The 27,291-nt window shown below is 43.1% G+C and overlaps 1 protein-coding gene across 1 annotated transcript in view; it reads right to left on the bottom strand.

Annotated features, from left to right (window-relative positions):
* Nucleotides 1–26,959, bottom strand: part of CYB561D1 (cytochrome b561 family member D1) — a 37,458-nt gene extending 10,499 nt beyond the window's left edge. The window contains exons 1-2 of the mRNA XM_078644765.1: nucleotides 25,927–26,959; nucleotides 10,563–10,600 (exon numbers count right to left, since the gene is read on the bottom strand). Coding sequence (XP_078500891.1) covers nucleotides 10,563–10,600; nucleotides 25,927–26,101 — 213 coding nt within the window. The 5' untranslated portion in view covers nucleotides 26,102–26,959. The remainder of the gene's footprint in view (nucleotides 1–10,562; nucleotides 10,601–25,926) is intronic.
* Between the last annotated feature and the right edge of the window lie 332 nt (nucleotides 26,960–27,291).

The raw sequence follows: 27,291 nt of genomic DNA, 5'->3' as shown, positions 1-27,291 counted from the left end.
GATTAGTGCTAGGAGACTTCCCGTTTTAGCTGTCAGAAAGTGGAGCGAACCGAAATGGCCTGGATAAAGTGGCCTCACTTGGAAGCAGCTTTCAGTGCCATGCCTGTTGTTTATTGAACATTATCTTTAGGCATGTGCATTGGGGTGCTGGTTGTGTAGTTCCACGGATATGTAGTCTCTGTCACTTTGGGGGAGATGATGAATAATGGTGGCAGAGTTTTACAGGTGCTGCCTTTGTCAATTTACCGTTGGCGAGTGAGATTGTATGTGGTAAAAGTTACGGTTAGCACTGGCCGCCATGGTGGCAAAGCGTAATATAGTGAGCTGCTGGGGAGCAGTCTCTCCGCAGAGAGTGGCTGACTAGAAAACAGATCTGGATTGGTGCTGGCGAGCTGAACTTACAATATATATGAGTAGAGGGTGCTCACTCAAATGGGAAAAGGTATAGGGAGATTGGCAAGCATACCGGGGTCTGTAAGTAGGGACATCAGATACAGAAAGGAGAAATTAATATAACTTTCTTATGATGATTCAGTCAAGTGATATTTGATTTGACCGTTGTACTTGTGGCTTACTGATTGATGATATACTGTGTGATGTGTCCTTCATGTAATGTTAACTGAGCACTGAAATAAAAAGAAGTCTTAAAAAAAAGATTGTGGGTGGTTACTCTGTTCCCCAAACCCTCCTCTTTATTGCCACAGTCCCTTTGAGAGATACAATTGGATTATGGTGGAGCGGTCCGCAGTATGTGGGTCCGCTAAGCTTGAAGTCAGTGGGAATGCTAAGATTGCAGTATGTGGGTACACTATGCTTGCAGTATGTAGGTCCGCTAAGCTTGAAGTATGTGGGTACACTAGGCTTGCAGTATGTGGCTACGCTATGCTTGCAGTATGTGGGTATGCTAAGATTGAATGAAGTATATGGTATTGCTATGCTTGCAGTATGTGGGTATACTAAGGTTGAATGAAGTAGCAGTACGTGGGTATGCTAAGTTTGCAGTATGTGGGTACGCTATAATTGAAGTCTGTGGGTACACTATGCTTGCAGTCTGTTCTGTGGGTATGCTAAGATTGCAGTCTGTGGGTATGCTATGCTCACAGTATGTGGGTCCGCTAAGCTTGCGGTACGGGGGTACACTAAGCTTGCAGTATGTGGATACGCTATGCTTACAGTATGTGGGTACACTATACTTGCAGCCAACAGGTAGACTGTGCTTGAAGTATACAGGAATGGCATGCTTGCAGTCTATGGATACACAATGCTTGCGGTCTATGGGTATGATTAGATTATGCTTCGAGTATACTATGGTTGGTTGCATTGGCTTGCCGTCTGCAGACAAACTGGTGCCATTACATGGGTATGAAGGCAGTGTGTATGTGATACTTGCAGTGTGTGTGCACACAATGCCTGCAGTCTGCTGCTACTCTCAGATTACACTAAAGGTGTGCTATGGTTTCATAGACTTTCAGTATGCAGGAAAACTGGTGGCATGGTCTGGGCATTCTCAGGGGTGTGATATTTTATACTTGAGAGATCTAGACGCACCATGTTTTCAGTATGTAGGCAAGCTTTGCTTCCAGTTTGTGAGTACACAATGCTTGCAGTCTGTGAGCACACTCGAGATTACACTATAGGTATGTGATGGTTGCATAGCCAGTGGGTAAAGTGGTGGCATTGTGCGGACATGCTGTGGTGGCAATGAGCAAGTATGTTACACTTGCAGAATAAGGGTGCATTAATGTTGCAGTACGTCGGTAAGCCATGCTTGCAGTATTTGGGCACTGGTGCTTAATTTGAGCCGATTGTTTCCGGTGCTCAACGCCGGCACTTAATTCTCAACACCGCACTAATGATAGTTCACCACACGGTGGCACTGTCTATATAATTTTGAGATGAGCACACGAACAGTGTTTAATAATTCAATGTATATTAAATATGAATGATACCCGCCACCTGTGCTATGCTTATAGCCTGGAATATTTTGGCTTGTCACAGGAGTTTGATGGTTTTGTTAGTACTTGTACTGAATAGTGTCATTGGCAGCGCTAGCAGGGTCAATAGGCCATGCAAGCTGCAGTGGCCTCCTGTGAAAGGCCCTGGCACTTACTATTCCACAAATTAAGCACTGTTGGCACGATGAACTTCATAGGTGTGCATCACTTACATACACTACTTGTGCAGTGCCTACTTGTAGTGAATGTATTTACATGATGATGCTACACAGAGTTAACTAAAGTCTATGGTTTTCTGAAACGGTCAACACGTCTACCTTGCGGTAGTATCATTTCAGGTTGCCCCAGTTCAGAGTGCATGACACCCTCGTGAATGTGTGTCCCTTCTAACACCTTACTTCAGACATGAAGTTCTCAGTGCTTGTAGTACACCTGTCATTGAAGGAAGACAGGAGGGAATGTTTGTCCAGTAGAAGAGTGCTTCAAAGCCATGGCAGCCAATCAGAGTGCCCGGAGCCAGAGCAGGCAAAACACTGATGCGGACAGATCGACCAATCAGAGGGCTGCCTGCCGCCAGCCCTGGTAAGTGATACAGCAGAAGGAAGGGCACAGCGGCCATAAACGTGTGCATTATAAATGCGGGAGCACTCGAGCATGCACAAAAAACATTCCCACGTGTGTATCCTGTGTGCGCCAAGCAACACGTTTATCATGGACCTCTCAAGAGTCAGCCACGCAACTGTTGGTGTAAAAAGAGCACACCCGCCCTGGCTAGTTATCTCCCTGTTCTGGCAACTCCAGATTGTGTATGAAATTTAGTCTTGGTGCAAAATTCAAAGACAGTCCTTGTATCTGGTGATTTTCCACGCGGTTATCTCTTTTAGCCAAAGCCCCGATTAGGCGCTTGTTCATAACCCAAATCTTGGGTGAAAAAGGGACTGAGGGGAAACCACACCACGCGCCCAGAAAGGGTGAGCGGGGCTGTGCATTGTATAGTTATTTATTTATGTGTTTTCGGAATGAAAGTAATTTAAAAAAAAAAAAACGGCGCGCGGTGTCCCTGAAGCGGGCACCATCCTCAAAATGAAAGTAATAAAAAAACAGTAGTGGTGCATGCAGACCACAGAGGAGAGGGGGGGAGGGAGCGTGGCAGGAGGTGAATGCGCCCTGCTGCACGTGCTGGCCACCGGTGGGAATGGGAGAAGCAAAGGCGGGACATTGTCCCGCCTTTACCCAATTGCGCGCTGTATTTATTTTAAAAAAAGCATGCAAAGCCAATTACAGCAGCCGAAAGCAAACCCACATGCACAAGCGTGTGGTTAGCTTTCTAAAGCCCTTTCAAGAGGTCTCGCTCTGTGTGAGCAATGCTGTGCACTGCAACGCTAGGCGCGAGACCTAAAAACTGGCTGCATGAAAAAAATGTACTTAATTTAAATATGATCACAGCCACTGTGTTCTGCTGACACCAGCAGGCCACCACACCTTTAAAGGCATCCAATTGCAATTTGTGACTTGCCTCATTAATATTCATGAGGTAGGTCGGCCTACGACCCACTCCAAATGGTGATTTTCCAAACATACATACTAGCTAGATTGGTTTGAAAAATCAGATTTAATTCACAAAAACGCAGTGCGCAATTCAATGTGCAACTGCTTTTTGCAAATGAAATCTTAGTACCTCTGGCCCTCAAGACGGACTGTAAGCAGCATGTGTGTTTATTCTTTTTATCAGTATTTTCAACACGTGTGCTGTAAATGTTGTAAAGTACTTCACTTATACTATTCATTTGATGTGGATATGTTATAATAAGGGGATCAGTTGATGGTAAGTCACAGCAGCTCAATGTTGCCTTTCCTTAATAGGGCAGTCGATTTTGTAAGAAGTAGTGCTAATGCCCCTGGGATCTCATTTACAGGTTGAGTTCATTTCTGTTTTGCAGGGCTCCCAGGAGGCTCCTTGCATGTTCCTTTCCAATACTTGTAACAAAAGCTGCTGCGTCAAACTCAGGTGAACGCTACTGTGAAGGGAAACTGCTCCCTAGCTTGTCTATGTTCCAAGGATCACTTCTGCGGGCACGAAAAGATGTCCAGCCGCCTTGCAGCTCACAGATGCAGGCATGTAACAAGGCTGTAAAAATTACATTTTTCCAACTATTCACCTGCAAGGTTCAACTGGACTCGCTCTACGTATTTCACTTTCCACCCCAGACCAATGGTATGTGTTTGGTCAACTTATCCATTTGTAGTCAAGCGTTTTCAGCCCAAACAACCTACACTCACCTTCCTACTTTTCTTGCATCTTCAATTATAGCCTGACCTCGTCAATCCTTCTCTCCGCTCTCATCATTCTTGGCTAGCTAGGTTTGCCAGAAGTACTGTACATGACAACTAAATAAGTCATGTAAAATAGGCAGAACCTGGATCACTGTGAGCACAGTAGAGCTCAGGAAAGATACAGCTCAAGGTTGGCTGAATGTTTCAATAGTATATATTATGCTTAAGTGTATGCATTGCTGAGGCAACAGAGTATGACGGAGGATATGAATGGTAAAGCTTAATGTGTGCACATTCACAATACTCTATACAAAGTGCACTTGCGTGCAGCACAGGGTGGCGGGCAGTGTGCGGTTTGCTGATGGCATGCAATGTCTGCATTATAAAATGGTGGCAAGCCAATAGCTTATTTTCCTCTACCATAAAATCACAAATTCCTAAATATTGTAGGCTTCTAAAACACAGATTTAAGGAGAGACTGGTTGTCTACCGGGAAAGAAATCTTAATGTTTACCAATTTTATAGTCATGCTCATTTGAAATCAAACTTTTTAATGATTTTGCATATTGAATAGGTTTGTTTAAGACTTCACCCCCACCCCTCCATAGGATGCTTGATGAGAAAACATTTGTTCAATAATTAACCTTTATACACAAGTGTAGAGTGTTTCCTTTAAACACATGTGCCATGTGCCCAAATGAAAAACATGTTTATTCGCCCTGGACTTTGAAATATTCACATCAGTGTTTTATCTATTTCAACATAACTGCTATAGGTTTGCTTGTGTTATAGTATTTGTATTTGTAATAGCACACTATCACCCGAGAGGTTACTCTGAGCTAAGCAGGTGACAGCCTCACCAAGGGTGGGCAGTGGGGGGCTACTCACATAGACAGGTCTTCAACTTCTTGTGGAACCCAAGAAGAGAGGACGAGGCTCTGATGTGCAAAGTAGGACAATGCCAGAACTCGGGATCTAGTTCTGCATATGTGTGCAAGTAGGAGTTCAACCAAGCGGAGGTCCCTGGAAGGGTTGTGAAAGGAGATGTGACTGTTCAGGTAGGCGGGCCGATGTTGTGTAGCTCTTTAGAGGTGTGGCAGAGAAGTATGAGCTTTGCACGTTTGGATACTGGGAGCCAGGGAAGCTCCTTGAGGTTCAGCGTGATGAGAGTGCTGTGCATGAGATTGAGAGAATGTCTGGCTGACGAGTTCTGGAAGGTTGACAGCCTTCTGGTCAGTTGCTGGCAGCGGCTCAGAGGGTGTTGCCTTAATCCAGCTTGCTGGTGACAAGGGTATGTGTGACGGTCTTGCAGGTGTTGCTAGGGAGCCATATGAAGATTTTCCCTGCATCTTCAGGATGTGGAAACAGGATGCTGTGATTGCACTGACTTGAGTGACCATATCCTGCTTGCTGTCTATGATGATCCTGAGGTTCTTGGCATGGGTGCTTGGGATGGAAGTGGGTCCTAGTTCGGCCGACCACCAGGTGGAGACCCATGGCAAGGATTTCTTACTGAAGATCACAACATCTGTCTTGTCAGTGTTCAGTTTGAGACGTTTCGACTTCATCCATTTGGCGACTTCAATCAAGCAGGCAGTGAGCTTGTTCCATGTGTTAGGAGTCTTATCTGAGAGGGAGAGTATGAGTTGCATGTCATAGGCATAATAAAGGAAGTTGATGTCAGGAGCGCAGATGACCGTGGCCAGATGGATCATGTATGTGTTGAAGATGGTCGGGCTGAGAGACAAGCCTCTGGGTATTCCACAGATGAGGCTGCCATCGTCTGAACAGTAAGGGGCCACGCTGACTGCCTGAGTCCTGCCAGTCACGAAGGAGCAAATCCAGGGGAGAGCGGGAACTTGTATTACGATCTCATGTAGGAACTGGATGAGAATGGAGTGGGAGACAATGTTGAATGCTGCAGAGAAGTCCAGAAGGATGAGGCTTGATGTGTCTCCTTTGTCCCGGTTCATGCAGATGTGGTCTGTGGCTGCAATGAGGGTGGTTTCTGTGCTCTGGTTGGGTCTGAGGAGGATTGGGTGGCGTTAAGGAGTTGGTGATTGCTGAGGTGGTCAGGGAGGTGTTCGTTGACAAGTTTCTCTGGGTCTTCGGCTGGGAACAGTAGGAAGTCAAAAATCTGGCATAAGTTTGGAATAAACCTGAACAAACAAGTTCCAAGTCAGTCCATCAGTATGTATGTAAGTAAATCACATGCTGTGCACATTCCTGCCATCAGGGGCCGGCTCAAAATGTTACAAGTTGTTTTCGTTGAAGTAGTAGTTTTCAATTTAACGTAACAAATGGTCCTTTCCCTCTACCCCGGAAACCACAAGACACAGACACCACCTTGCATTGGTTTTTTTTCTGACACTGGATTCACACATGCTTAGATCGCTTCGTTATCGTTGCAAACTAAAGACAGCTTTCGACAACTGAAAACAAGAACACTTAGGACTTCCTTTCATGACACTGAGCAGTATTTTAAGAACACCAACTGCTACGTGATCTTCTGATTTGAACTGCTGGGGCAGGTCATATGAGAATGACTAATTTAAGGGGAGAGTATTGCCTCTCTTGCAATAGCAGCTTTATGTGGTCAGACGAAGATTATGTCTGTAACCTCTGTCTACAAAAGAACCCTGACAGGACCGACTGTTTGACATGCGACACAAGATCCAAGAAAATTATTCAGCAAGGACAGGGCATAAGGTCAGTGGATTATGCAGAGATGGAAGACGAGTCCCAACCGCCCATCATCTGTCAGGGCAAGGCTGTGCTTGCAGCTTCCACACTGGGGAGAAATAGCCAGGGTTTACCAATTCCTCCTTTAAAATCTCTGGTCCCACCATACAAAAGAAATCACCTCAAAATACTGATGGGAGAGCTGTCAGCATTTTGTCAAAATGGGCCAATAGAAATAGGCCAACACATCATCTGGCACAAGGAGAGAATTCTCACTAATATCTACCCCAAAAAGGACAAAACCGTAAGAACCATCTTGACCTTGAGAGCACTCGAGAGCTCTATCACATTTACTCTCTTCAATATGGTCACTGTTTACTACGCCATCCCACTCCTGGCTGTGGGAGACCAAATGGCAACACTCAAACTCGCCTACTTTACATCACCTTACATCTGGCAAATTGGCTGTATCGAGTTTGTGCTTAGTGGAACACGTTATAAAATCTAAGTCCTACCATTATAACTACAGCTCAATAAGTGTTTACCAAGTGTCTAGCCATAGTGGCAGTGCATTTACAGCGAGCGCAGCCACATTCATGTGATTCCAGAACTCGATTACAGGCTGGTAAAAGTGATAAGTCATTCACAATGCCTAATCCCCACCAGGTTGTTTCCTTCTCCACAAATTAGGATTCACAATAAATGCCAAGAAATCACTCCTGTACCAACAACAGGCCCAGGGTTTTCGGGAGGAGATTAGTTGTGGGGGGGAGGGGAGGCACACGTACATTACAATTATATAAACAATCATACGGAAAGTGGGCAGTGGTATCACGCTTATCAGGTTACCAGGCGATGTCATGGAATGTCAGGATTATGATGGTTCCCTCGGGGATGGTGGAATGTGCCGGGCATCTAACAAGGGCCGGGCATCTAACTACATCTGCTCCGGGTGGGGTTGTTTATTTATCCATTCAATATACAATAATCCCTCTCTTAATTTACTTGTGTTTTCTGTGTATTTCTACATGCCAACCACCTGCTTCCCAACACTTGCACCAACGAAAGAGAGGTGGCATTTCAACGGCTGCTTCCCCTTTACCAGAACAGTAAGAATGCTAATGAATCTGTTGGGAATGAGGGCAGTTACTTTATCCCAATCTCGAGTTGCTCAATCTTGCAATTTTGCAACTCAGATCTTAGAATTTGTACATTCGCTCCTACCACAATAATAATGCAAACTCTTAAACAAGCTAGAAAACCTATTACTGGTGCATGTTATGTTATGCAGTGAAATGGAAACGCTTTGTGACATGAACCCCATTGGGACCTTTACAGCTCAGATACAGTACAGCACACGGACTGTTACCAGTCTAAAGAATGTTATTTTTTCACCACAGCCTCAATCACTAGCGGAAAAAGCACTACACATGTTAGCTGTCTGGAGAGCCATCTTGTACAATGTTAGCCATATTTGCTCCATTAGAAAAAAAGTTACAATTTGTGTTGCTTTTGCAACACACAAATTGTTGCTTTTGCAACACAGCTGCATCTTGTCAACCCTATATTTAAAGCGGACCAAGCAAGATGGACTGTCAGATGCATTCAGCAATGTTATGCTAAAGTCAAGTGCACAAAACGTGATCTACAAAGATCGTAATCCACTCATAAGAAAGGACCCAAAGTGGCATTTTGGGGAATTATTCCATTAGCAGATTTTGTAAGGTTGCCACCTGGACTTCCATTTACTAAACAGTACTGTGTGGGCATTCATGTTCGACAAGAAGTATTAGTCAGACAGACTGTGCTTAAAGCAGTGCTCCACACTACTTCACTTCTGCTCACAAGCCGCAGAATCAGAGGGGTGGCCAATGATGTTCATTCCATGTCCAGCCTGTGATCTACAGCTAGACAAGCTGCAAACAGAAAATGTTACTTACCTGTAACACATGGTCTGTATTATGATGCAGTGCTGAAGAGTTACAATAGCTCTACCCATCTGCCTGAAGGAGAGCACCAGATAACACTCGTGATCTTGATTTTCATGATTTCTACTCTAGTATTAGAAATGTGTCTTTCCAGTACACCGACATTACTTCATTTCTACACACACACATTTACACTTGAGGGGGGAAAACATGATCTATGTTGGAGTCTGTGTCCTGATCCAATGTGGTTTCAGGGAAGGGGCCGGAAGTCACAGCAAGTGATTACGGCACTAGAGGCTGCACACCGACTGTTATAGGTAGGTAACGTTTTCCTTCTCTTATCTGGGTTGCTGTGAAGGTACGCCAGGGAATAGAACAGTACAGAGTGTATTTTCCGAATACAAGCCCAATTGGGCTTGCCTGGCCTTTGAGTTTTTAAAATTCCCGCCTTTCATTGACGCACACACGTCTGGACGCGGTAGCAGCTGCCCAGTCTCCCCACAGGTACATGTGGCACTGAAGCCCAACAGGTATGTGTGGCACTGAAGCCCCACAGGTATGTGTGGCAATGTGTTTGTTCTACAAAATCTCTACATAAAAAATCATGGCAGTATTTGATAGGTTGTCAAATTGTCAAGGACCGATAATGTGCTTTAAACCGTCCGTCTTTCCTTCCATAAAAGATATAAGATACCCTGACTTTGGGACTCCGCGTTTTGGGTACTATTTTTGTTGTAACGAATCCCTGGTCCGACTGATATGTGGGTCTATTTCTTCCTTGGCAGCGTCACAGGGTCAGTTGATCATCTTTTTTTAAGCAGTAAGGAATGAGTGCACAGTGCGGGGGTTCACATGTCAGGGCACTACGGATAAGTGTGCCATTATTGTCATATGCACGGATATCGGTTCCTTGGTGTTAACAGCAACAACCTTTTCTTGCTGGGACGCTGGTGGTCCTACTGCTTAGTTTGAATAGGGCGCCACCTTTTAAGGAATGAATTATTGAAAATTGGCACGATTATAATGGCTTGCTCGAAGGTGAAATGTGAACACATAAAATATTGATGTGTCTGCATGCTCTTAACTGACTTCTTGTTTTCAACAGGCTGTCCTTCAAGAGGTATTTTTAGCCTATCGCAGTAGTGGGCTTGCGGTGAATATATTAGGGTTTGTTCTGTATTATCCTTAGTGTGTGAATAGTAATACAAATGCCAGGTCCTGATCCTATGTTTCCTTTCTCGATCTCGTTTTAACTATTTCAGGTCTGTGGAGAATCATGCTCGACATGCATGTCCTCAGACCCTGATGAAATTGCCATCAAAATCAGAGGCAATGAAGCTGTTGTAACTCTTGAGCCTCAACAGTAACTATTGTGATGCACTAAGCAACCTAAACCAACTCAATTGCTCGGTTGCATTAGATCCATGTTTAAGCCCACAAAACAATAAAATGAATATCTTTATAGACAGAGGGCCATCACAAATTGAGGAAAATGGCAATGCTCGGCAACATCGACCAGGGAACTAGTGGAGAGAAAATACATGACCCTTTCATGATCACTGAGGCATAAACAAATTGAGCTTACTGGTGTTGTTCCAATTTTCATGCGGGAAATAACTACTAGATCGTAATCGAGTTCGGTGACTTATAGGGGCTTTTTGTGAGATTACTTTACACACTCCCACAGACCCAGATGTATTATATTTTCGTGCATTATACTTACCGCCACAGCCATGAAGACTGGATGCCAGGAAAAGAAACCTGCGAGGAGAAGCAGTAAAAGAAGTCAGCACCAAAAACAGGGGCTACAGACGATATTCCACACAACACCACTCTCCCCAGCCACCTCCACTGCCGCTACTGATGACTGCAACAGAGATGCTCACAACATCGTCTAGAAATCTGAGCTGTTCATGTTGCCCAAAGCTATGCAGTGGTGGCTATGTGCTGTGAGCAGAGCATCCCAGCCCACGGCCACACCTCACAAACACGCTCTCCTAATTATAAGTGGTAAAGTGATAGAAAACCACCCATACCAATCAGAGAGTGAGACATTACCAAGGTTGCTGCCCACAACGTGTGCCTACCATTGCTGAACAACTGAGAAAACATCCAGTGCTGCTACCCACAAGCAAAACCAAGAACTGACTATTCTTGAAATGCCCCATGTGATCGTACGTGTACTTGACTATCAAGACCACCATGTGGCATTATCCGGCGAGATGGAGTGTTCACAGAATGGGTTTTAATTTTACTTAGAGTTCCCCTCAAGTATCAAATTGAAGGCTGCAGGCTGTAATCAAATTTTCTCTCGAAATGGCGCCAGTCTTGGTTATAGCACTGACAATTGTTTATAACTAAAAAGAGCTTTATTTGTGACCCACACAATCATTTCATTGAGTGACAAAAGACACAAAAGAGCAAAAGCGGAAAAAAGAAGAGGAAAAAACAGTGCTGATTACCATTACTTTATGAAAGTGTACTTTCTGCAGATTATGTCTAACTTATAGTGTTCAGGTTGCTATGTTCCAAACAGTAAAGGAGGTCTTGTGGAATACAAACTGTCCCCCTATCACTGCTGTCCAAAATTACGTTTTCAAAAATCCACAATTATTTACAGTTAAAAGGTAAATAGTGATAGGGTGAGGCTGGGGAACTAGTGGCAGAGCTGTTTGGGAACTCTTCAGGGGTTAGCAAGAATCCTGGGGGGTATCCTGCAAGGAGGGGTTGCCTAAAGAAAACTTATCTTTTAGCTCCTTGCTCCCGAAGGAAAGAAAAGATGAGCACTGCCGATCAGGACTAGAATAGCTTTACAGATCCAAGGCGCATAGCAAATGAATGCCTATGGCCAGCTGCATTTCTAATTTCCAGTCTGTCAGGAGTGCTCTGTCGGATGATTTAAGCGTGGGGGATCAGGAAGGGTGGGGTACCAGAGATCATTGCCTTATAGACTGTACAGCAAGTCATGAATGTGACGTAGGCTGGAAGTGGAAGTCAGCTGTGGTGTGATCCTGTCATACAAGCGAAGAGCTTTGGCGAAGCGTTCTACTGTAAATGGGGACACTCTTCAGTACAATCAGTTGGATCTCAGGGACTCCCGCCAATCGTGTGTCCGTCATTGCCATGGAAAATTTCCTCACTCTTGATGGAAGATCTGAAGTCTGCTTACAATGGGAAGGAATTTCCTCTGCATAGCAGGGACAATTAATGCAAGTCATTCTTCATCTTGAGTGCGACCAGAGCCCTGAAGGGGAGGTTGGTGTCAATGTTGAAGCCAAATGAATAGTGCTGTTGATGGGGCTAAAAGTAAAGGAATCCTGAGTTATCTGGGAGAGCCAGATCTCTATCTATTGTTTGCCGTTACTGGTAATGACTACACATCTCCGCTTGGCTGAATTCAGTTGAGCTAGACCTTCCACAGTAAATCCTGGATCGTCACCAGGGACTCCTTCAGGTGATCAATGTCATGGCGAAATAAGACTTTGGAATATAGCTCCACGTCATACCTTTACTGGTGGATTCAGAGATCCTTGAATGCAAAGACATGTTGAAGATAAATGCTTAAAGGAGGGATTCTTAAGGGAAACAACAAAATGAGACAAAATGGGTTTTGGTCAGAACAAACTCACCTGGACCAGTTGGGCTCTGCCTTCAAGGTGTAACTCAAACCACTGCAAACTAATGCTGTTCAAGCCCATTTGCAGTCAACAGCCTTTGCAGCGAACAGGTCTACAAAAAGCAGATATGCTTCTGGACAGTAATTTGGGAGGTCATAAGTGTCGCATTTCGACTTCTTCAGGAGAGAAAGGGTCTGTACTGACATAAGGGCATTCAGGAAGGAATCTTAAGTGAAGGGTGTGTTGGCTATGTTAAGTAAATGTGTTCCTCACTGGGGATGTCCTTAACTATAAATGATGGGCAGTCTTTACCCCCTCAATGAAAATATGTTTAATCCTAATAACCAGGGCCCTTCCATTCACAAATGTATATTGTGTGGTGATGATAAGGTATGATGATCATGTGCAAATTGTGCAAGGCAAGACAGCGGTAATAATGCTTTGATTTTGGTAGTGCTTTGCAGTGCGAGGTCCTAAGGCAGCACATGGATCAGCTAGTCCTGTGGTTCTGGGCTTGGATAAGGTAAGCTCTTAGCACAGCAGGCGGTCCTCTGACTTTCACAGTGTCAACGACAATAGGACTTTCCTCAGTCTTGGAACCCAGTACTCCTTCAGGAGACACAACAAAAGTCCCTGCTTTTACAGAATCATTTCCTACATGCTGGTTCACATGGTTTCTTAAGGTTAAAACGTGTATTCTGTATTTCTTACAAGACCCAACATTTCTGGCTTGTATTCAGAAACAGTAGCTGAGGAGTCCAGGGCAAATGGTCACCTAGATTTGTAGACTCGACCATCGCATCCTGTTGGCTACCTGTGAGACGCATTGAGCATTTCATGGGAGCTTAATTTCTCCGGGGCGTTTGGCAACCATGCTAGGAGTACTAATCACTCACTTTAAGTTCAGGTATTCATAGAGTAGTAGTGTTAAGCATTGCTACACCTCTATCATAAGTCTGTCTTTTTTCCTCATTTGTTTTATACTACTTTGTTGCCAATATCACAGTTCTTTTACAGATGGCACGATGCTTTCTTGCTTCTGCTGCTGATTGATACAAAAATCTTTTCTGTTTTTGGTAAAACTGTTAACGTTTTTTTTTTAAGTAGACTCCAAGTTCTGCAGGAACAAATCACTACTGAGAGAATCTTCTTAGAGGTGGTGTTCAGCTCTATGAAAATGAACTTCTCAAAAGGTCCAGTCATTCTGGTTGCTTCACTGATGGTGTTCCTGCATGCAACCAGAGGCTCATGCTGGTTGTTCTTCTGCTCTCTTGATGAAGCTGAACAGAAGTCCATTGGATTTGTTAAGGTGTTTTACAGAGACATTGCCTTTGGCCACCATCCTTATATAGGAAAAATAGGCCAGCATTCTTTCTCACTATCACTACCCTGGACAAGGGAGCTTTAGAGGCTATTTCTGGCACCACCATTGGTGACCATGCATTATTTCTCCCTCGCCCCATATCATTACCATGTTGTTATCTGCCCAATGCCAGTCCCATAGATGCCTAGAGGTTCTAAAGCTATATACCCCAATGTGGTATCTGGCATTAGTGAATGGAGCCACCTATGATTATTCTTGAAGCGTGTGAACCAACTCTAAAACCAATATGGTTCTGGAGAAATTGGCATCTAAGTTATGTTCGGTCCCTAGCCCTAAAAACCAAGTCATAGATGGGAACTAAGAAGTTTTGAGGAACAATGATTTGCAAACCAACGCTGGAATATCTTAACCACTACAAGCCGGTGAAGAAGTGTGATACTCCCTACTGGTTAGAGTAGGCACGGACATAATGCTACATATACCCCCTAAAAAATGTATGTAACCAGTTTGGTATTAATTGGTCTTAAGAAGCGAAATGTGTCCTAACATTATCCTATATTAGTGACCAGATCCTTTGTAATCATTGGACTGGGAAGACAGATTTTTAGCACTCTAAAATTCCATCATTGCATTTACATGAATGGGGAGCAATGTTGGCAGTGTGTTTATTTTCAGAAGAGAACCCAGCAGTTGGAGAGTGAGCCCGTGAGCTGTCTGTGCTACATCCAGAAACAGAGACCATTGAAGTAGAAAAAAAGACATAGCGCAGCAATTCAGCTATTTTATATACTTTTATCTGCCACCGCTGTCCCCTAGAAAAAGATCTGACAGTAACACAATGGAACACCTGGAGATTCTGGCTGTACACGGAGTCAGGCCAAACACAGCCCAGGTGGATAACGATGGACACAGCAATCAAGCACCTGGAGCGCAAATACTGTAAAAATATTCTGGGGCGGGGGTGTATTTCAACTCACGAAAGCATTTGATTCTTCTGGCTTTCTTTGTGTATCACATTTTTTGCTGTTATTTTTTACTTACCTGTAAATTAATGTTCTACTCTCCTTTTAAGATACAAAACTGGGTGAACATTGAACTTTGTTGAAGTGCATGCTTTATTTGAGTTTCTGGGCTTTGCCACCCCTAGAATAATCAGAATGATTAACAAAGTGAGCATTTTGGCAATCCAAGTGACGTGCAATAATATTGGTGGCTGTGGGACAGAAGTGATAAATTACACTGACCACATAGGCTACTGCCTCCTACCCATTGCCTGCCCCAAGAATCCAAGAATAGACCTTCTAAAGGAGTCTGTAAATCCAATTCTGGCTCAATAGCACCAATGGCCCCCTTTTTATAAATATGTATTGATTTTCACACAACAAACAGGGAGGAGAATGAAGGGGGGGGGGTGAAAGGGGCAGGGAGGAGTAGGGCCTTACCTTACAGAAAGCAATGCATCATGAAATAGGAACGGCAGTCATTTATGTATGAAACGCACAATGGACAGAGTGGCAGCACCAGCATACAGTGTAATAAAGCAAAGGGTCATGCAAAAAGGGCACTCTCCTGAGCAGGGCCAGTCCTAGACGTGTTGGAGAGGAAATGAAGCATAAAGAAATAATGTTATAGCAGAGCAGTAGAAAGCAATATCAAATTATATGTGGTGGAAGAGCAGTGCAGGGCCAAAACTCATATTGATGCCAGAGAGGTGAAGAGTTCACTAGAAAATAGACTTCATGACCTGCATGGTCTCAGTTAAAGGAAAACCCATGTTTGTGACCTTGAAAAAATGTATTGTCTCATTACATGCACGTAGTCTGTTGTCCCAGTGAGTTGAATTCATGATTGAATAATAGGAGCAGGAGATTGAATTAGCCAAGAGTACTCAGAATCTGATAAGAATTCTTGGGGGTAGAGTGATAAAACACACATGCAAATACACATACATTCAAGAGATGTAAATGCGTGGCTAGTTAAGCATTGTTAGATATACAATGAAGAACGTGTAGGAAATAGGTTAAGAGGTTAGGGACACATGTGATGAGATGTTTTCTGTAACCAATATGTAACTGTTAAGTAACTAATTAGATGACTATTTGTAATAAGCATTGTTCATGTTGCTATATAAGTGGCTGCCTGTGAAGCAGCAAATTGAGACCAGCTGTATGTATACCTTTGTGGCGATAGCTACTTTCTCTGCCGTGACAGTAAAAAGCTGTAATTGCCTTGCCAAGAAGTCTTGTCTTTTTCTTTATTTTAAGTGTCCCTGCAACATACTGATTCCTCTCAGAAGCCTGGGTCAGCTGCCGAAGGAGGCAGGGTTTTCATATCACCCAAGGCATCAACCGCATCGCACAATCTCAGATGCTGAACGGGTGAAGCCCAGACGACCTTTGGCCGAGAGTGCATCGGCATGAGTACCCAGTAAGCAGGCAACTGTACCTGCCAGTATATGGCATCTCACAGCCAATCATTCACCTTGGGAGCGGGCTGCCGCCCCAGTGCTCAGCCACCCTCTGCCTAGCCAGCAAGAGCAGCATTACAGTATGGCACCAAGGCCCAGGGGAACTTCCTGCACCCATCCCAACAAAACCACTGTCAAAGTCTACATAACCGGTGATCCTGGCTACCTTAGTGTAGACGCTGGACCAATAACATGCAACCCAGTAGTAAATGGCAAAGTACACCACTGATGCCCCATCGGAAGTACCCTCTGACTGCTTCATGATCTTGAGAAATTAGCCGGACTCCAGTACAAAAAAGGATGTATTCAAATATGTTTGAATGCAACATGGGTTTTAATAGCACAGCTCAAAAGTTAATCTAGCCCAAATGAAGGCACTAGAGGCTTACTGGAAAGTCAACAATCTGAGAGTAAACGTTGCTAAATCAAAAATTATGGTGTATAATCTCTACCAGTAACAGAGGCAGATACCCACGTTTTAGCAGGAGAATATACATCTGGAGGTAGTTAAGATTCAACAGATAACACCATAAATTGAAAACTGCATATTCAGGCAGAATAACAAAGGCAGCTACAAATGAGGTTGTTCTGTAAGCATGACAATTTGTTGCCTTGCATTGACAAAACGTTAACTACATAAGGCATCTGGGCTGTGTTAAGAAATATCAGGTACATTGCCATACAACACAAACTAGTGATAGTTTTTGGGCTTACCAAACCTTGTCTGCTGTGAGCGTCTCCTGATTGCCAATCAGCTGAGGACTAAGCAGGGTGCACCCGGTGCAGTCTGGCCCAAAGTCGGGAGGGGTTTATTCCCGCAATTAACAGGGAGGTTTCTCGCGTGCGTCCTGTTCATGCAGGACATTTTTAGAGTTGGAGATAGACTGCTTGTCTGCGAGTCAAAATGCTGACCAAAGGCATGTTTCTACCCAATGCCAACAGACTAACACCATCTCTCCTGCCTCTCATTGGCTATTCTGTATTGGTACTTTGGCATCTGATCCTGAGAGCTTGATTCTAGAAATTCTACATGTAACTAGATTAGAGCGATTTCACCATAGTAGTCCTATGAAACCTTTCCAACATCCCAACTTAACATGGCAATACTTACTTTCTATGAGACCTCATATCATCTTTTAAACTCTTCCTATTTAAGCAGTTTTGGGACGTGATTCAATGTGTTGCAACATTGTTCCTTGTTGGTTACTAGCTAATGATTCGTCTGACACTTCTTGTTCATGCTACATCTGGTTTCTTTTGCCGGTCTTGGTCTGCTTAACTGAACTTCCAGAGGTTTTTTCTGCTCTCAATTCTCCCTTTGAAAACTGGAGTTTTTGCAATTCTGCATTTCTCTTGCTCTCCTTATTTAGTATCAATGTTTCATTCTGTAGCAAGGAACAAATGACAAGAGTGGTGGGCCATGCCTTGGAACCAAGAGAAGAAATGCAACTTGACCCTTTCAAAGACCGGTCACTGAAATGAAATCAAGCAGATGACTTAACATTTGGTCGACAAAGACTGGGCTGAATGTTTAAAGTTAGAAGAACCCTCAAAGTGGTTAAAAACTCTCAAACAGCGGCACCTCTGTGCCTCAAACATGGAGAATCTTTTGCAATCAGAAGTATGTTTATTTGAGAACAGAGAGAGTGTGTCCCCTGAAGAGTTAACTACTTCAATGAAATCATTCCCGACAGGCACAGCTGTCAAAATATGAACCCCTCGTATGGGATTGCATGTAAAGGATGGACAACTAACAACAGCCCTATTTGCAGGGGGAACAAGTAATGGGCTCCCATTGACAAGGAATTTGTCAAGACGGAAAATTGCAGAGAACAGTGTAGTATCCTGGGTTGCTATCATTTATGCTGTACCTGTGGAACCCTGCCTGGGTGATGTAAGATGGAATGTTGGGAGTGGGAACTCACAGTTGGAGAAGGGCTGAGCGCCTGGTTGGGTGCTCCTTGTGGGGCTAATTTCTACTGTACTACTATGCTGTAACCAACTTGAATAAATCCTCATGAAATACTACTACCAGCGTGGACTTGGTTACTACATTTTTCTGGCGACGATTTAAAGAAAGAACCTGCGATTTCTAACTCTCAAGTTCTAGTGGAAGTGTCTGGGAACCTCAAGCTTTCTTCACTGCTGTCAACCAACTGCCAAGTGAGCCCCACCAGTGACCTCTGCACTGGTCGCCCTCATCAAACTTCACGTTTTTTCCCGTGCTGTGCCTTCAGCGAGGGTAAGCAAGACACTCTACAACCCTTGGTTTTGGCTGTGGTTTCTGCGAGGGTAAGAAGCCACTCCTCAACAACGTTGTTCATGTGCTGAATCTTCAAGACAGGGTGAGCTTACTTATATTTCTGTCTCATGTGCCTGTTCCAGTTTCTCCTGTGAAGGGAAGCCTGACAACGTCTGCGTTTTGTGTGGTCAGTCTGCCATCAACATGCCAACACACTGTCCGGTGAAGGAGTGTGTCTTCCCATGTTTACGCCAGTTACAGTCTCCTTGCACCTCAAGTCTTGTCCAGCTGTTCCTACAGCGTGTGAAAAAGTCTATCCTTTCAACGCAAGCAGCACCTCAAGTGTCTCACAAGCTAGTTTGTGTGCCTTCACAGCGTCCATTCATGCAAGGAACATGGATTTTTCATGTCTCTGTCTATGCTGAAGTGCCAGCTTCTTTTACTGTTCTAGTCTCTACCAGTTACTGCCGAGTCTACAGTTACAGCCTGTACTCATGTGGTTTCTTCTGCCAATGTCAACAAACGTTTTCAAGAACAGGTCAATTGTATACAGTGCCTCTTTAAACAAGGTAATCTGTGGTTGCCTGTATTTCTGCACCAGTAAGGGTTAAACGTTTGTGTGGCGATTGGCATTTTGGTAAAGTATTCATCGTGAACTACCTGCTGTTCACAAGAGAAGTAGTCTCTGTGTGTTTGGGAAGCACCTGGGCAATCTGCGAGGTGTTTATATGTTTTTGGGGACATTTTTGAAATAGTTTCAAATCTCCGTTCTTTCACGACATATAAACGGTCACTTTGTTTTGTATTTTCAAACTCGGCGCGTGTCTCCCTCTGCATGTGCAACCTTACCTGTGGCTCCTCGAGGATCCTTCTCACTTCTTTGACAGGAATATATGATGTTACCACGATTTCAAATACAACGCGTGGCTTTACCACGCGAATTTTACATCGCTAGAGTCTTTACCACGCAGAATAATAGAACGCAGCATTTTACCACGCATAAATACGTTAGTATTCATCCAGCGTCGATTATGCCCAAAAAAACACTGAAATAAACATAATGAAACGGATAGGCAAAAAAAATATGTCTTCAGTAGTGACATTGTTTGTCTTTTTTCACTTTCACTGACCCTCAAGCAAGATGGCTGAATATTTCGTCAAAGAATATCATTTGTTTATTAGTAATACACGTTTTATTTACACATTCAGTTATATTTTTTAATTGTTTATTAAAATTAATTCTATAATGTTTTTTGTTGTTTGTTTGGGGGGAGACCCCCCCAGCCCCCCTTTTTTTACATTTTTTTAATTTGTTTTTTTTTGGGGGGGGGGGAGAAGAGACCCCCCAGCCCCCCTTTTTTTTTATTTTTTTCCATTTCCACCCATCCCTTTACTACTTATCACGTATTTAATTTATGCATGAAAACACCTATCAAAATAAAAAAAGGACTTTTCTTTTTACGTACACGCAGAACGTAGGATTGTTGACCAGAACGTTTCTTTCGTGGTAAAGACGATCGTGGAAGGCGTACGCGTGGGAAAGACGTTTACGTGGTAAGTGCCTTGTTGTAAACATTACGCGTAGTAATTCCTTCGTTGTAAATGATGTTTCCCCTTTGACGGCATTCTCAGATCTCCTCACACTGACGCCTGACAGCACGGTGAGATTGGGAGCCATCCGGCGCGGCGTTGCCCGTGCGTGCCGCCATTGTGGGTTTGGCATTTCAGATTTACTTTCTACCATGGCTCCTACACATGCTGACAACCACGTTTTGTTCATTTTTAATAAAGTTTTATCATTTCTAGCTTGATCGTTTTCCAGGTCGCAGTTTATGGATATAAGTCTTTCTTAATGAGGAGATTTGCAGCGGGACATGGATGAACAGCATGACATCTGGTGTATTATCGGAGCTCCTGTTAGTTTCTATCAACATCAATAACTCATTTTTAGAGGTGGCATTGGAAGTGACTTTGATTTTCTCGAGAGCAGCGTAATATTGTAAAAATGGTACAATCTAGTTTACATGCAATCTTTTTTCTGTGATACGCTGCCATCTAGTGTCAAGCTGTAAATTGTCTCGAATTCAAGTGTAATCTGTTGTTGCAATCTCTGTTTTCTTTGCCTCACTGTTCTGTATGTTTTTGGCAACTTTAACATTTTTTTTATGAACATTTTCCTCCTAGGTGGTATCAGAGCTTTCTGTCTTCCTCCTAGGTGGTATCAGAGCTTTCTGTCGACATTGTGGTGCACATTCACATATACGTTTTGTTTACCTTACTTTAGGTATGAGTTTTTTTCTATACCTGAGTCTTATCTATAATTACTCAGTAAATGGTGCATATTAATTTTTGTGTTGAATAGTGCACATTTTTCGTTGCCAAGAGTGAGTCCCGCATTTCAATGCTCAATGTTTATTGACCTCTCTGTGAGGTGTCTTTGTTGGGTTTCTCCAGCGGACTTTCACACAGTGCACAATATTATAATTTATTTTTTACTCTACACAGAGTAAATTCACACAGTGCACAATGTTTTTTTTACTCTACATAGGGTATCCTCACACAGTGCACAATGTTATGGTTTACGTTTTACCCTACATAGGCTGTCTCAAGGTTCTTACCTTCACACAGTGCAACATTTATTTTCCTCAAGTATACTAGGTGTTGTGTGGACTGTAGTCCCACTCACACATGCACAACTCTTGACCTCTCTGTGAGGTATGCTTTGGTTTTTTTTTCCGCTTTCATGTGCATTCAGTTGACCTCCAGTTGAGGTGCGTCGCGCGGACGGGTGTCCCGCATTTTTTAGGCACAATTTATTGACCTCTCCGGAGGTGTGTCGTGGGGTTCTTCCCCATCTCCCTGTGCATAGCATTTTTTTACCTCATCTAGAGGTACGTCCGTACATGGACATCACATTACATGTTTTATGCCCTCACTATAGTGCACGTTTTACCTTTCTTTAGGTGTTTAGTGTGGGTCTAGTTTTGTTTTGTAACAGTGCACATATCTTTACCTCCACTCGAGGTTGCCCATGCATAAGCAAAGTTTTACCCTTAGCGGGTGTATGGTCTCAGTTGCCGTAATGCATGGGTTATGTTACTCTGGGCGTTTTTCTTCTTAGTACTAGTTTCGTTTTCAACACTGTAGCCCAGTTGTATTTTCTATTTGTATTTCATTCTTCAATTATTTGATGGAGAAGTAGGAGTATTTGCATTCTTCTTCTTCTCTGTCGTCTTGTTTCCTCCTGATGTGAGATGTCTTCATGCATGCTTACCTGGCCAGTGGGTGTGCAGAGGGCAGTCATTGATGGTTTCTTTGTCTATTCATTGCTTTTTTGTGTTCCTGTCCTGTTGCCATTTTTGGAGGGGAAGATGAGTTTGGTTTATGTTATTCTCAACTCCCTTCATTATGTTTGACCTCTACTTTCTCTGGTACTCTCCGCTATTCTAATTCTTTTAGCCTGCGTCATGGATGGTTTCTCTTTCTATTATTTGTCCTTTCTGTTTTCTTTTCTTTCTTGCTTTGGAAGGGATGATGTGTGTTGTTCTATTTTCTTATTTCCTCTCCCTGCTTCTTACCTCCTCTTGCATTCTTGTTCTGGACACACCTTCACTTGAGTTCTACTCATCTTCTCTGGTCTTTCAGCTTTCTTTGTTCCTCTATGCTGCATCCACTTCTTCTCTTTTGAACATTGTGTTGTTCCTAATATGAGCGTTACTTTTTGTAACAAAGGAGGATATGTAGTATCCTGGGTTGCTATCATTTATGCTGTACCTGTGGAACCCTGCCTGGGTGATGTAAGATGGAATGTTGGGAGTGGGAACTCACAGTTGGAGAAGGGCTGAGCGCCTGGTTGGGTTGGGTGCTCCCGGTGGGGCTAATTTCTACTGTACTACTATGTTGTAACCAACTTGAATAAATCTGCATGAATACTACTACCAACTTGGACTTGGTTACTACAAACAGCATACACAATTATCATTTAAAGCACCCTGTACAACTACAACACTTTCTACAAATGTTTCCACAGTACAAAGTTATTTGTTACATAGGCACAAGGAAAGGAAGACATAAAAGTGAGACACCCATCCACAGCCACTGCTGCTTTCCCTTAATAATGCGATTGGCTTAAACCGTCCCAGTTTCTGATTGGCTTAAGCTTCCACCTATCATCCTCAATGAACCATGTTCTTGCAATGCAACTTGTGCATGCTGACAAACAATGGAAATGGATAATATCAAGAAAAGGATGTACATAAGCTCAGGAAACTCAAGTCTCGCTCATTTGGATTGCACCATGAACTCTGAAACACAAGCTCACTCATTCAAAGTCTGTTACATATGCACCTTGTTTTTTTCATCATGAGTAATGATGCGTGAATGTTGTGAGTGGGGAATGTGGGCTGAGAAGTGAGTTAGGTCTGGAGGGTGAGCACATAAGTCCTTGTTCTGGTGGAGTTTTCTGCTTGGAGCTTACTTACTTCTTTTCTCTGTAGCATGTGTGGAACTTTACATAATAAAGAACTATCCTAAGTGAACTGGTGAGTCCTGCCTAGGTAGTACAAAGGTACTTGGATTACAACGCCTTGACGAGATCTTGAATGCCTGAGTGTTACTAACACTCCAGAATGTACAATAGGTTAATTAATAATGTGGGTTATTTTCTCAGATAACCAACACCAAATACCCTGAATAGATGCTAACCCTGCAACTACCGTGGAACACTGGAGAGCAAGAGAAACTTCTCATATAATAAAATATTTAAATAATAGAGACTATTTCTTGACCATACCAATAGGACACGGGATAAAGAAGAGGAGAATGGGAAAAGTATGGAATTACCAAAAGAGTTTAAGAGGGACCCACCTAGACCCAAAGTAAAATTACAACACATATCCCTTGTCGGGAAAACAAGAAATTAATCTCCAGTCATGCAATCTGTGCCACATGGGAATGTTTTTGGCCGGATTTGTTTGTTGATTAAATCTCTTGTTTAAATCTCTTAAGTTTGAACCCTTGACACAACACTCTCAGACCTTAATAGCACATATATCTTTACTAGTCTGCCCATGCTCCATGTTTGTCCATTTTCCGACTCCAAAACATTACTCCTCAGTCTGATCATTTTTAGAGGCGGAGAAAAAGGAAAGTCCTTCTATTTGTTCAGCTATGGTTTCTTAATTTGAATACACTCCCCAACCTTCTACTTTCGGTTTTCAATACAATGCATCCTGACATATTGATTTTTTGCAATTTTGCTGATGAAGACAACCCTATCCTCTTGGATAGTGTTACCAACATCCTGCAAACTTGCTGCCCAGTTGCCTGCTTTTAGGAAATAAAGGGTGAGACTACAATCATATTGTTGGGTGTCACACACTAGGACCATAACATGAAGGAACTTTTGTATACGTTCACATGTAAACTGCACCCCATAGTCTGTAACCGGAATTTCTGCTGCCCCTTCAGCAATGAACATATCTCATAAGAAACCACTGAGAGCATTAGTCGCCAATTTGAGCGTTATAAAACACTGTAGGAGGCAAGGAACGGAACACCTTGCCAGAATGCTCACACTCCGATTGTCATGGAATGTTGGCGAGCGGCAGCAACCTACTAACAAAACAGAATGTTGCAATAACAGAATATTCTGAGACCATAACAATGGTACATATGAGGGGTGGGCTGAGAAAAGAGCTGTGATGTCCCGAAAAAGAATCCATTGTCTTTTTAGACCAGACAGCCTCAGATTTAGTTCTTGGGCTAAAGAAAGGGAACTGTAGCCCTCTGAAGGTCAAGAGAAGAGACCTGCTGCAGAAAAGTGGAACTACTGCTTGGTCCACTTGGGGAAAGACAATTGCACTTGTCTGAGAAGAATGGGATGAGAACCACAATGAGGATCTTCCTGCTAACTGATCACAGCACCTCTGCCACAAGAATGGTGCGATGTTTCCGGGCAGGATCATGGAAAATATACCCGAGAGCGGAGGCTGTGAAATAGCGGAATGACAATGGAACGCACATTGGGCAATGCAGAAGACGCATGCAAACATTTTATCATATTAGATTAAGTTTCATCCATGCACGAGGACGGTTTTTTGAGGGATCCAACCAAGTCTTTATAAATAACTGAATCAAATATGAATACACTCCTTCTTCCCAGCATATAGAAATCTGAATGCTGTACATTTCTGATAGCTGCGTTTTATACTGTGCTTTTTGCAAAACACTGGTTCTATATCATCTCACTTTTTTCAAGTCTATACAACATCATCTTAATAAATATATGTGAAGTACTGGAGGTCAGTACTGCTGAAAATTAGTAGAATACCATTGGCATACAGAAGAAAAGTGATGTAGGGATTATAGACACCACGATAAAAGTTTAAGAGGTCACTGAATTAGGGAACAGTAAAACATATGAGAACAATAAGCGAAAAGAGTATGAAGTGCTGTTATCTGGTTATAGTGTGGAACATTGAGGAATTTTTGGTAGATGAGGGTGTGGGGTAGAACGTAGAGCAAGGCAGCTGGACAGGAGTGGATGTCCATAAGGATGCTGGTGGAGAGCTGAATCCTACCTTCTGAAAATAAAGCTGTTCCTGTTTAAACTAGGATCATGCTTTCTTTAATTACTGACACGAGGATCCATGGATTGGGGGCAGGGCAATAAATGTCCACAGAAAAATGGAACGGTTTGTGTCTAAAGAAACGTGTGACTTTTAAGTGAACCATGAAGCAGGGCTGAAAGTTATGAATTATAATTAGCTACAGGACAACGGTTTGATGTACATAATAAACTGCATTAAGGAAAGTATGTGGTTGTCATTAGCATGCTGTTAGACTGGAGGGAGCTTCTGCAGGAGATCACACCAAAGATACAGGCATATGTTATGTTACTGGCATTTCAAAAGAGAACACTCTACATTTAGAATTACCTCATATTTCTTTTTTTTAACATTTCCATCCTTATGTATCTATATTTATTTTGTTTTTAGACTAAATGGAGTCATAAAATGGTATATTCTACTTGTATTTAACCCTTACATGTGCACTCATAGGTGGAAGCCCGTTGTGGTTTAGAAAATTCAGCAGCCACAAATAACATAACACTACACCCATAGGTGCATATTAGCTTTATACTACAAATATATGTTAACATGTGCTTGTACTTAAGAAATGTTGATCCTGTTTTGTTACTCCCTATCTGTTTATCAGCTCAGCTTTTGCCTGGAATTTATGAAAGACAGCATGGCGAGTATTTCACAAAAAGCACAATTTTCAGTATTTTTTTTCGCTTTTAAAAATTAACACAGACAGGAAACACATTGTTTTCTATCTGTATTTATCTGTAAAAATCAGTAAAAAGCGAAACTTGGGAGCCTTACATATAATTAAGCTTTCTGTAGACTTTGATTCAACAGCCTGCATACTTACTGGTTCCTGGGCGAGACAGTACTAGAAGAAAGATGGTAAAGCCCACAGCCACCAGATGGGCGAGAATTCCGGTGAAGCATCGTATCCATCGGTAAAGCCAGTAGTCAGTCATCACGAGCCCTTTGGCTGCAAGTGAAGTATAAATAGCATTCGAATTCGCCATAACACATCTCATCGGTACAATAAATCAAGTGTTGGGCACGACAGAATGACTAAATGCGATGTAACTTCTTCAGTCTGTGTAGTAAATGCTAATAATCTACTACGTTATAGAAGTCGAGTTTCCAGGACATGGGTTAACAGCACACAGACTTAGAGTGAAGAATGTCCCACCTTGACAGCAAAACAAGTCTTGTGAATAAAAGTTGCTTATCCAAAAAGTGACGGGCGTAGAGTCCTAATTAAAACAAATGCAAGTGAAGGACGGACACCCTATCTCAGGGACTTTTGTGAGGAAGTTCTAGATCCTTCTTCCTGTATCTAAGGAACTCTGGTTTTACATGGCCCAAGAGGTAAGTGCTTGTGGGCTCTGGAGGATGCTAGAATGGACAACTGGACCCTGTGGCAGGGTGAAAGTACTGCAGACTTCGGAGGCAGTAGGAGGATCCTTGGACAATAGATCCCCAAGAGTCAGATAAAGGGACCAGAGCTTACTGGCTCCTTGGGGTCCTTGGATAGGATGCCTTCCGGACAACTGTACAGAAATCCTGGTTACACCAGCGGTCAACCTTCCTCATTCTTTTGAGGTTCTACACCCTACTGCCGCCATTGAGTGCGTAATGGCCTCAGCACTAGTCCATTATTACTCGCCTCAGTGCTTCATCTATACCCAACTTCTGCCTCCTCCCTTTAGAGTTATCCTTCTCCCTCACTGCAGCCCTCTCCTCCGTATTGACCCATGACTGCTGTCTTCGGATTCACTCGGTGTTAACCCCTTCCTCGTTGGTGGCCTCTGCTATCCTGTCAAACCTCTTCGCCGCCGTGCTCACTTCCTGGTTTCTACAATCTTGTTGCTACCGGTGTTCTTAGTTACAAAACGACAGCAATCGCACGTAAAACAACACGGAAGCTTTGAACGGTGAGGATGGGTTATAAAATGGAGCAAGGAAACAAAAGCACAAAGATGGGATACCCATCCAGAGGCAATGCAGGATGCGCTTAATCATTTGATTGGCCGAAATTTCTCATCCTCTGATTGGTCCAAATTTTAACCTATCATCCTATCAGATCAATTTCTTTCACTAGAGCTTGTGTTGTACGGCAAAACGAGGAAACATATCGAGAAACGAAGAGTACGTAAACACTGTTAAATCTATCGCAGAAGCTTAGGCTTCGCTCATTTGGCTGGTAGCTCGCTCTCTGTAG

Source organism: Lissotriton helveticus, chromosome 5_1 (genome assembly GCF_964261635.1).
Source record: "Lissotriton helveticus chromosome 5_1, aLisHel1.1, whole genome shotgun sequence".
Taxonomy (NCBI): domain Eukaryota; kingdom Metazoa; phylum Chordata; class Amphibia; order Caudata; family Salamandridae; genus Lissotriton; species Lissotriton helveticus.
This window is presented reverse-complemented; position numbering and strand designations above follow the sequence as displayed.